The 12398-nt window shown below is 32.7% G+C and overlaps 1 protein-coding gene across 3 annotated transcripts in view; it reads right to left on the minus strand.

The window, feature by feature from the left end:
• Positions 1 to 486: 486 nt before the first annotated feature.
• The window catches only part of LOC134715946 (von Willebrand factor A domain-containing protein 5A-like), a 33357-nt gene continuing 21445 nt past the window's right edge, over positions 487 to 12398 (minus strand). For 2 of the 3 annotated variants that reach the window (XM_063578516.1, XM_063578515.1), the window contains exons 15-19: positions 10608 to 10683; positions 7344 to 7420; positions 5068 to 5110; positions 4002 to 4225; positions 489 to 880 (exon numbers count right to left, since the gene is read on the minus strand). In XM_063578516.1, the coding sequence (XP_063434586.1) occupies positions 695 to 880; positions 4002 to 4225; positions 5068 to 5110; positions 7344 to 7420; positions 10608 to 10683 (606 nt within the window). In that variant the 3' untranslated portion in view covers positions 489 to 694. Of the gene's footprint in view, positions 881 to 4001; positions 4226 to 5067; positions 5111 to 7343; positions 7421 to 10607; positions 10684 to 12398 lie in introns of all 3 variants that reach the window. The other variant, XM_063578517.1, reaches the window with a different exon arrangement.

The following is a 12398-nucleotide window of genomic DNA, read 5'->3' on the forward strand; positions in this document are numbered from 1 at the left end:
TGTAAGAAGATTTCTGTCCAAGTTGGTAAAAATCCAGGATAGTTTATGAATCTAATAAATGTTTAAAAACTTTAACTGCAGACTGAATGTATTGTTAACTGTGTGGCAGTGAGGATTATTATGTCATTGTTATTCCCCTTCTTTAAACTATAAATTTCATATTTCTTTATTTAAGAATTTACATGAAGTTTATTCAGTATATATTTGTTAAATTGTATAGCTTTTGCTATTTGAATTCATTAGTTAATGCTATTTATTTATATTGTAAAGTTTTATATTTGCATCGGCTATAAACCTTTGATTACCTTCTGCGAGAAACTTATATATTTTATATAACTGGTTTGAGATTATTTTGTAGAATCTTTTTTTTTTCGACCGTGCAAGGGCTGTATAGCCAGTCAAGGTCGTTAAAAACTTCCATTTGTTGTAGAATCTTCTGGAGACTGACATGCAGTCCAACCAATGAAAGCCAAGCTTTCCAATCACCCTTTAGGTTAGTGCATCTGCTACATGCCTTCTCAGTACAGATTAATTGAAGTCCTTGAATGTTCCATTTCTACTAATGTTTGGCTCATCATGATAAAAAAAAAATTTTGTTGATTAAATTGAGTAATATTTTCACAGTTTTTGGTTTTCATTTACTTAATAGATATTTTATAGCACTTTCACATTTGGCATCCATTGTATTTATATTTTACATTATTTTGACAATGTCAGATTTCTTGACTTCTTGTAAAATTTCTTCAACAGTTTTCCCATCCTTGTCTTGAGATGTAAGCCATTGAGTTGCCTTGTCACAAATCATATCCCATTCTGCTTTACAATAACTGAAATTGATCTCCAGGAAAATAATCACTATTGCTGTACACCAAACACTTCCCTAAAAGTATATAAATACCTCAAGTATATATAAAATGTTAGCTCAGATAACTTATTAAAAGATAAAGATTTATAAGATATTTTTTTTCTTGTTGGTGTTCAACTAACAGTCAAAAGTCAAATTCAAAACATAGGTACCGTACCAGTAGTTTTCAATTATTTAAATAGAAAGCCAAATTGGCTATGTAATTCTCACATTATAATCAAAAAGTTATTGAAGCATAACTAAAATAGCTATGTCTTAAAATGAACATTCTTTTTGTCAGACAATAATTTAATCCTCTACTTTTTTATTTGATATGCACATATTTTCATACACAGGAACCACAGGCACTTGTCTCAATTTTTTTCCCTATGTACCTTAATATAACACAAGGTACTTAACTAAATTTTTGAATAATGACACCCAGTCCCAAATTCCCGTTATTTTTTTTATTTCTCGGTTGTCAAACCTACTTAAACTTAATATGCCGTAAATCTAAATTGATTTATCTACAAAATGGTATATGACACGACTATCATTGTTGTCAGGATCATTAGTAGCAGGCCTCAGAAGTCAGTCAACGGGATGTTTTTTGCATTCGTCTCAATTTTTGGCAACATCCAGCCTGCAGTGATTGAATTATTAAAAAAAAACTGTCAGCTTCCCTCTGACTATGAATTATTACCTTTATTGTAAATTCTTTACAGATTATGTGAAACAAACCCAAATAAGTTTGTTATGAAACACACGTGTACACAACGACACTAATGTAGAGTTATAAATTGACCAAAATTTCCCACATTTATTTTTAGCCAGACGATTGACCAATGAGAACCAGTATAAAATTACAGGCGTACTGGGTGTTGCCAAAAATTGAGACAAATGCAAAAAAACATCCCGTTGACGGACTTCTGAGGCCTGCTACTAATGATCCCGACAACAATGATAGTCGTGTCATATACCATTGTGTAGATAAATCAATTTAAATTTATGGCATATTAAGTTTAAGTAGGTTTGACAACCGAGAAATAAAAAAAATAACGGGAATTTGGGACTGGGTGTCATTATTCAAAAATTTAGTTAAGTACCTTGTGTTATATTAAGGTATATAGGAATTTTTGTTTTTTGAGACAAGTGCCTGTGACAGGAACTGACTTAGTAAGGGTTTTTTATTGGCCATTTCAAACGGTCAAGTTACTCTTTTAATATCCTAAAAGTAACTTTCCTTAAAAAAATATAAGATTGAACTTTAGTTATTCTGTGAGCATGATCACAAATACCATTTTTTACATCAAAAGAAGTTGATAAAACAGAGTTTTCATTTAAGTTTGTTTTTCAGTTGTGTTTTAAATTTGTTATTGTTAGCTATACATATGACACCGCTAACTATGCAAAGGAGAATTAGACATAGTGATGCTCTCTCACTCCACTCTGAAGTAAATGTATTATTAAAGTCAATTTGAGATTTTGCTTTGAGATATTATTGTGTCTGGAAGACACAAATGATGCCCCTGCAGATTCAAAGTGTCTTTTTAAAATACATAAAGTTAAGCATGGAAGCACATAGGTTTATGGTTCACTGTAGGAAGAGTTGTCAAGAAACACTATGCACCTCTTATGCAAGTTTATACTCCAAAAAGGACAAAGTTCAGCTATCTCCCAAAAGGGCAAATATTATGGATATTAAAAACTCGAACCACATACACCTTTAACATGTTTAATATATGTACAAACAATCAGCAAAGTGAAAACTTCTCTGGTTGAAACTGTAGGAGTTATTTGGAATAACTATATACCCATAATGGAACAGACGGATGGACTCACAGGGGTAAAATAATATTCCCTCCAACTTTTAGTCCCAAGGCATTAATTAGAGCCTCTAAAAAGCCTGTGTTGCTCACCTTGGTCTATGTGCACATTAACAAAGGACACAGATGGATTCATGACAAAAATTGTGTTTTGGTGTTGGTGATGTGTTTGTAGATCTTAGATTTCTGAACATTCTTGCTGCTTACAATTATCTCTATCTTTAATGAACTTGGCCTAGAAGTGACAGTGGAAATTTTTTTCTAAAAATTTACAAAAATATGTATATTTACAAATTTTAGAAAAATGTTAAAATTGACTATAAAGGGGTCAACTGACCATTATGGTCATGTTGACTTATTTGTAGATCTTATTTTGCTTAACATTATTGCTGTTCACAGTTTATCTCTATCTACATAGTATTCAAGATAATAACCAAAAACGGCAAAATTTCCTTAAAATTATCAATTCAGGGGCAGCAACCCAATAACCTATTGTCCATTCAGCTGAAAATTTCAGGGCATATATATATTGACCTTATAAACAATTTAACATTATGTCAGATTGCTCTCAATGCTTTAGTTTCAGAGATATAAGCCCATATCTACATTTTACCCCTATCTTCTATTTTTAGAAATGACGGACATCTTGGTTGGTTGGCGGCATCACAGGACACATTTTTAAAGCTAGATGCCCAAATGATGATTGAGGACAAGTTGATTTAAATTTGTCCTTGTAGTTTCAGAGGAGAAGATTTTTGTAAAAGATTACAAAAATTTACCAAAAAATGTAAAAAATTTACTATAAAGGACAATGACTCCTTAATGGGTCAACTGACCATCTTGGTCATGTTGACTTATTTGAAGATCGTACCTTGCTGAACATTGTTGCTGTTAACAGTTTTCAGGGCAGATAGATCTTGAAGATTTTTGTAAAAATTATTGACTACAGATGCCAAGTAATGAGAAAAGCTCACTTGACCTTTTAGGTCAGGTGAGCTAACAATAAAAGCCTGCATGATTATGCCAAAATGACAAAAGAAACACAAATATACAAACAGCAAGTGAATACAACCACATCACCACTGATTGTTTGACAGACTATATGTAGAAATATTTATATTCCACAAAAGCAACATATTATTTAATACTACGATGAATACCCAAATCTCAAAGTATAACCTTTACACAGCAGAGATAAACAACTAGAATAAAGTGAATACAGTGGATTCTTTATATCTTAAAATACTGTTTTCTTATTGTGTGTATCAATTGATAGATCTGCTATCTTTACTTCTGTTAACAATTCTTGTAACAAAACATGAAACTGTTACCTTGTATTTTGCTTTCAAATTTGTTTCTGTAGTGTTTATTATTTTAGCCAATCTTTGAGTTGGAGTCCAGGATCCGTCAAAATTTTGTTGTGATACAAGGTCCATCAATTTATCTCCTGTCAACTGATTAGATGAAAAATCTGTACATGAGTCGTCCCCATCCTCTGCCTCTTGCCCTTCTTGTTCTTCTTCAATATGTACTGCAGCTTCTTCTTTAGAGGCCTCTGCATTTATAAAGCATTTTTTAGTACTTAAACAATGCAAGTACATGTATAAAGCAGAACCAATACCAGAATTTCTTAGTACTTAAACAATGCAAGTATAAAACAGAACAACCAATACCAGAATTTCTTAGTACTTAAACAATGCATCATTCATATCCATTATCAATCAAAGTGCTTGTGAAAACTGATGGGTAACTTTCAATGTGAACAATTAATACTGCAGATTCATTATTATTCTTTGCGATCCAATTTATCATGTTTTTGGTGGGAACAAGAAAACAAGTAATTTTAATGTTCAACAAATTACAAATTTGCTGTATGTTTATATGCAGACTTTTTGAAATACATGAAATCAAATATCCACGAAAATGCAACTTTACCTCCATTCAGGAACATTGGTACACATGAAAATAAATGAATCCACAGTAAATTAAATTTGGATTATGAACCCTATAACTAATTCTTAAACTGTCATTCCAGTTATTTTGTTACATTTGAAATGCACCATATACTTTTTTTCAGTTTTGTTCTAACATATTCTATAGACCCAACATTTACATACTACATGTATATAAATTTTTATACATGTACCGGTACTTGACTTTTTCATTTCATAGATCTAGGTGATTGATTGTTGCTTGCTAAACATCTAGCGGCAACTACTTTATGCATACACTGGGTGAGATGGCTTCACTGATTTATCCAACCATTCTCAAATCTTTTATTGCATGTGGACAACAGTATACATAATATATCTCCCTGATGACAGTATAACAGATATTGAGAAGCTCTGTACAACATATTATGACTTGACCCTCATTCATTTTATAGTTATTACTTACTTTTTTTTAAGAAGCTTGGCCAAGAAAAACTGGACATACTTGGCTGAAATACAAGCATAAAATATTTATGAAAAGATCGAAATACAGAAACAAATTCCGAAAAATATATAACAATTCCTTTTGGTTCAAAGACAGCAATTTGTGAAATGTACACAGGATGTTTCTCACATGATGTCAAATACAAGGCAATACCTGATACAAAGAGTCAACTGACAATTAGATAGGAATTTACATGTAGGTACTTTTGCACAGTAAAATTTCCCCATCTATAATTGTTATTCAAGATATTAGAAAACAACTTGCATTTTTTTAACCTTGTGTTCTTTTTTTTTTTAGATATGATGTCGATTGATTGACAGGGACAAAAACATTTCACTAAATTGAGATAAAAACTAGAGGCTCCAAAGAGCCTGTGTCGCTCACCTTGGTCTATGTGAATATTAAACAAAGGAAGCAGATGGATTCATGACAAAATTGTGTTTTGGTGATGGTGATTTGTTTGTAAATCTTACTTTACTAGTCTTGCTGCTTACATTTATCTCTATCTATAATGAACTTGGCCCAGTAGTTTCAGTGGAAAATGTTAATAAAAATTTACAAATTTTATGAAAATTGTTAAAAATTGACTATAAAGGACAATAACTCCTTAGGGGGTCAATTGACAATTTCGGTCATGTTGACTTATTTGTAAATCATTTTGCTGAACATAATTGCAGTTTACAGTTTATCTCTATCTATAATAAAATTTAAGATAATAACCAAAAACAGCAAAATTTCCTTAAAATTACCGATTCAGGGGCAGCAACCCAACAATGGGTTGTCAGATTCATCTGAAAATTATAGGGCAGATAGATCTTGGTCTGATTAATAATTTTACCCCGTGTTGGATTTGCTCTAAATGCTTTGGTTTTTGAGTTATAAGCCAAAAACTGCATTTTACCCCTATGTTCTATTTTTAGCTGTGGCGGCCATCTTGATTTGATAGTCGGATCACCGGACACATTTTTAAAACAAGATACCCCAAAGATGATGATTGCCAAGTCTGAATTAATTTGGCCCTGTAGTTTCAGAGGAGAAGATTTTTGTAAAAGATAACTAAGATTTACGAAAAATGGTTAAAAATTGACTATAAAGGGCAATAACTCCTAAACGGGTCAACTGACCATTTCGGTCATGTTGACTTATTTGTAAATCCTACTTTACTAAACATTATTGCTGTTTACAGTTTATCTCTATCTATAATAATATTCAAGATAATAACCAAAAACTGCAAAATTTCCACAAAATTACCAATTCAGGGGCAGCAACCCAACAACGGGTTGACCGATTCATCTGAAAATTTCAGGGCAGATAGATCTTGACCTGATAAACATTTAAACCCCATGTCAGATTTCCTTTAAATGCTTTGGTTTTTGAGTTATAAGCCAAAAACTGCAGTTTACCCCTATGTTCTATTTTTAGCCGTGGCGGCCATCTTGGTTGGTTGACCGGGTCACGCCACAAATTTTTTAAACTAGATACCCCAATGATGATTGTGGCCAAGTTTGGTTCAATTTGGCCCAGTAGTTTCAGAGGAGAAGATTTTTGTAAAAGATAACTAAGATTTACGAAAAATGGTTAAAAATTGACTATAAAGGGCAATAACTCCTAAACGGGTCAACTGACCATTTCAGTCATGTTGACTTATTTGTAAATCCTACTTTACTAAACATTAATGCTGTTTACAGTTTATCTCTATCTATAATAATATTCAAGATAATAACCAAAAACTGCAAAATTTCCACAAAATTACCAATTCAGGGGCAGCAACCCAACAACGGGTTGACCGATTCATCTGAAAATTTCAGGGCAGATAGATCTTGACCTGATAAACATTTAAACCCCATGTCAGATTTCCTTTAAATGCTTTGGTTTTGAGTTATAAGCCAAAAACTGCAGTTTACCCCTATGTTCTATTTTTAGCCGTGGCGGCCATCTTGGTTGGTTGACTGGGTCACGCCACACATTTTTTAAACTAGATACCCCAATGATGATTGTGGCCAAGTTTGGTTCAATTTGGCCCAGTAGTTTCAGAGGAGAAGATTTTTGTAAAAGTTAACAACGACGACGGACGACGGACGACGGACGACGGACGACGGACGCAAAGTGATGGGAAAAGCTCACTTGGCCCTTCGGGCCAGGTGAGCTAAAAATATAGTTAAATGACAAATGTCACTTTTCAAATAAAAAAGGGTGAATTAATATTTTAATAGCAAATACTAATCTCCATTTCTTACCACAAACCTTTTCCACCTTGGCTGACCATACTTTGTTGCACGTGCCATAAATGTACTTGCACCAGATTCCAGTTCAACTGTAAATAATTTAAAAAAATGTATTTAGTCTTCAATTTAAAATGGATAATTGCAAGGATCAACGCATTATACATGTACTATGTAAAAATGATTTATCCAATACACATCTCAAACAAACCAAAGTTCTGGTATATATATATAGGGGGTCCCTGATCCTGTTTACTGTTTTGACAGATTCCCTTATCCCGCTTACACCATATACCTAAACAATTCTCATTTTTTTTTCCCTGCTAGACTTCATTTCCCATTTTCACAGCACAATAATTTGACTTTCACGTGTCACGCTTACAAAAATCGGCAATCCCGCATCACGCTTAGATCCCAATGAGACCCACTATATAGCAATACTAATTATTGAAAGAACACCAAATGGAAAATCAGTTTAAAGTAAAACCAGATGCTCCGCAGGGCGTAGCTTTATACGACCGCAGAGGTTGAACCCTGAACGGTTGGGGCAAGTATGGACACAACATTCAAGCTGGATTCCGCTCTAAATTTGGATTGTGATTAAATAGTTGACACAGCATAGGTTTCTGACACAGAATGAATGTATTCAAATGAACTTAAAATTTTTGTTTTCTCTTAGAGCAATTCACTATGCTGTTGAATATTAATCCTCTCAAAAAAATGTTTGAAGAAATTTCTTTTTATTTATGAAATTTCAAATGAGAAAAATTTAACCCAATTTTTTATTCACATCCCCCTTTCCCTTATTCCAAAACTAATTTCAATTAAAATATTCTAATGGAGTTTGCAACAATAACTACTCATTTAAATACATGATGTAAAAAAAACTGCTTGTTATCACTGAATGGTAAAGATTATTTAAATTTATCAGTTGGTAGTAAAAAGTGAATATACATTGTATATTGTATATAACAAAGATTTAAGTTGATTCTGGACAAAGAAAGATAACTCCAATTAAAAAAAATTCTTGCAGATATTTCTTGCTTACTATACTGGACAAAGAAAGATAACTCTTAATTAAAAAAAAATTTGCTATTTCACAATATTGTGAAATTAGATATTTCTTGCCATTGCACAATACTGTGCAATTGAAAAGACTTGCTATTGCACAATACTTAATATAATAATTTTAGATCCTGATTTGGACCAACTTGAAAACTGGGCCCATAATCAAAAATCTAAGATCATGTTTAGATTCAGCATATCAAAGAGGCCCAAGAATTTAATTTTTGTTAAAATCAAACTTAGTTTAATTTTGGACCCTTTGCACTTTAATTTAGACAAATTTTAAAACTGGACCAAAAATTAAGAATCTACATACACAGTTAGATTTGGCATATCAAAGAACCCCAATTATTCAATTTTTGATGAAATCAAACAATGTTTAATTTTGGACCCCGATTTGGGCCAACTTGAAAACTGGGCCAATAATCAAAAATCTAAGTACATTTTTAGATTCAGCATATCAAAGAACCCCAAGGTTTCAATTTTTGTTAAAATCAAACTAAGTTTAATTTTGGACCCTTTGGACCTTAATGTAGACCAATTTGAAAACGGGACCAAAAATTAAGAATCTACATACACAGTTAGATTCGGCATATTAAAGAACCCCAATTATTCAATTTTGATGAAATCAAACAAAGTTTAATTTTGGACCCTTTGGGCCCCTTGTTGGGACCGAAACTCCCAAAATCAATACCAACCTTCCTTTTGTGGTCATAAACATTGTGTTTAAATTTCATTGATTTCTATTTACTTTAACTAAAGTTATTGTGCGAAAACCAAGAATAATGCTTATTCGGGCCCTTTTTTGGCCCCTAATTCCTAAACTGTTGAGAATAAAACTCCCAAACTCAATCCCAACCTTTATTTTGTGGTTATAAACCTTGTGTCAAAATTTCATAGATTTCTATTAACTTAAACTAAAGTTATAGTGCGAAAACCAAGAAAATGCTTATTTGGGCCCTTTTTGGCCCCTAATTCCTAAAATGTTGGGACCAAAACTCCCAAAATCAATACCAGCCTCCCTTTTATGGTCATAAACCTTGTGTTAAAATTTCATAGATTTCTATTCACTTTTACTAAAGTTAGAGTGCGAAAACTAAAAGTATTCGGACGACGACGACGACGACGACGACGACGACGACGACGACGACGACGACGTGATAGCAATATACGACGAAAATTTTTTCAAAATTTGCGGTCGTATAAAAAGAATATGAGGCAAATACAGATGCTGGTTAAGAATACACAAGCGTCAAATTTAATCTTGAAAACCTTAAGTTATGTTTATGATCTCAGTAACCAGGCCCGTAGCCAGGAACTTCCAAGAGGGGTTGGTTGGACTTAAAAACTTGACTTTAACAGTCACAATTCAAACAGAACATTGACTTTAACAGTGCTTAATTGTTTTTCAAGGGAGGATCATCCGAACACCCCCTGGCTACGGGTATGGTAACTGCTGGTTAAGGTAAACAGATAGATAATTATTTCTTATGAGATATGAATTATGACTACTCTTGGGAATAAGTATTGACTAAAACATAAACTTGTCATTGCATGCTGCTTGGAAAATCTGATTGTTTTTGTCAATAAAATGTTCCAAGACAGTATATATCAGGACAATGCACCTTTAATATGCAGCTATTATATGTACCTGTAATTTGAGACCAGAATCTAACATAGAAGGAGGGTCTACATGGGATTTACAGAATAGAGAAGAATGGGCCACTACAACAGAAAAAAAATTCAAAAAATAAAGAAGATGAAATATTGGGCTGCAAAAATGTAAGGAATAGTAGATAATCTGCAAAACATATGAAAAATAGAGAATAAATTGCTTTGCCAAGTGCAGCTGGATACAACCGCAATTGTCCAACCCTGAACAGTTTGGTAAAAAATAGACACAATATTCCCGCTTGAAGGAATTATCTTTTTAAGCTTTTTAAGCTCCACCTACGATAGAAGAGGGCATTATGTTTTCTGGTCTGAGCCTCTGGTCCTTGGTCCCTCCATCCATCCGTCTGTTTGTCGATCTGTCCGGCTTCAGGTTAAAGTTTTTGGTCAAGGTAGTTTTTGATGAAGTTGAAGTCTAATCAACTTGAAACTGAATACACATGTTTCCTATGATATGATCTTTTTTATTTTAATGACAAATAATGATAGAACAAATGCATGTATCATTTATTATGTATTACAGCTCTTATAATACTGCATTACCTGATTTGCATTCTAGATCAGCAAGCATTTCACCCCTGTCTAAACAGACGTCTATATCAGCCATACAACATTGCATCTGAAAAAGATTATTACATTTTGATGACATGATTTAGCCACAAAATAAAACATGATTTGTTAATATGAATTTTAATGTTGAGATGCTATTGTAATATGGCTGTCCTTCATAAAATTGTAACATGGCTGTCCTTCATAGAATTTCTACAAAAGTTTAGGTGTCCTCTAAAATATCCATCTGTGGTGTTGTGTTTTAAAAGACATACTTCGTTAGTAATTGTTTTGTGCATATTTTGTTTCATAAATTACTGATTTATTTTTTTCCCCAACTACTCAATAGCAATAATGTTTACAAATTATACAATAAAAAAATACATCTTGTTTTTTATACTTTCTACTCACAGTATTGTATTCACTTCTTATTATTAGACCTTGCAATGATAAGTTAGTGTCAAGAGAACACTTTAAAAAAAACTTAAAACACTTTACAAAGGGTTCCACAGAACCATGTGTCTCTCCTTTGATTGCTGCTGTCAGCGCAAAAGTGTAATGTTGATTGACAAAAACTAACTGTATTTGCTAGGCGAAAAAATAATTAAAACATTTTTCTTCAGAAGCTTATTTCCAACATTAAAAATCATTCCATAAAAGGTATAAAATACTTTGTGATGTCTAAAAAAAAAGATAACCCAAGACTGTATGTAACTATTAATTGTAACACAAACCATGATCAGTTAAATATGGAAAAATAATTAATTATATAACATTTAGATTCACACAGTATCTCTAAAAAATGAAATAAAATGTTCTGCAGGGCGCAGCTTGATATGACCACAGAGGATGAACCCTGAACAGTTGGGGCAAGTATCGACACAACATTCAAGCTTGAAACAGCTCTGAATTTGGATTGTGATTTAATAGTTGACACAGCATAGGTTTCTGACACAGAATGAAGTAGTCTTTGAACTTAAAAATTAAAAATTGGACAATTACCTTTTATGGTGCAATATCCAAAATCTAAATACATGATTAGATTAAGCACATCAAAGAACTCCAAGAACTTAATTTTTGATGAAATCAAATAAAGTTCAATTTTGGACTCTTAGACCTCAATGTGGACCAATTTAATAACATGGACCAACTGGGACAATACCCCTAATGCGCCTTGAAATGAGGAACACAAAAGTCACGTGTAAACAAAAAATCTCTGTGTAGTGATATTTGACACATTTCTATGATAAACAAATGACTGAGCTGAACCATTAGTGTTAATTTAGAAAGTAAGGGAACACAGAATAAATGTGTAAAAACCATGGAGCTATGAAATGTGTTCAAAGTATTAAAATTTCAAAGAACTTATTGTGTTAAAATTGGGATTTTTTACCATGAGGAGCCACATCGCAAAAGGATACTCGGGGTTTGCTAAATTACGGAAAAATGAATCACACTTCGTACCCTGAAAATTTAACCACATATGTAAAAATGTCTCAGCTTCGAAACAAGCCATCATACATATACAAGTTTACGATATGGGCTGAGCAACAGAGGAAAACGTTACCATTATGGCCTATGGAGTAACAATTGCGCATATTGCCCCAACTATCAAACATCTAAATACATGGTTAGATTCAGTATATCAAAGAACCATATATATTCAATTTTTGTTGAAATCAAACAAAGTTTAATTTGGACCCCGATTTGGACCAACTTGAAAACAGGGCCCATAATTAAAAATCGAAGTACATGTTCAGATTCTGCATATCAAAGAACCACAAG

The sequence above is a fragment of the Mytilus trossulus genome, chromosome 4 (genome assembly GCF_036588685.1).
Source record: "Mytilus trossulus isolate FHL-02 chromosome 4, PNRI_Mtr1.1.1.hap1, whole genome shotgun sequence".
Classification (NCBI taxonomy): Eukaryota; Metazoa; Mollusca; class Bivalvia; order Mytilida; family Mytilidae; genus Mytilus; species Mytilus trossulus.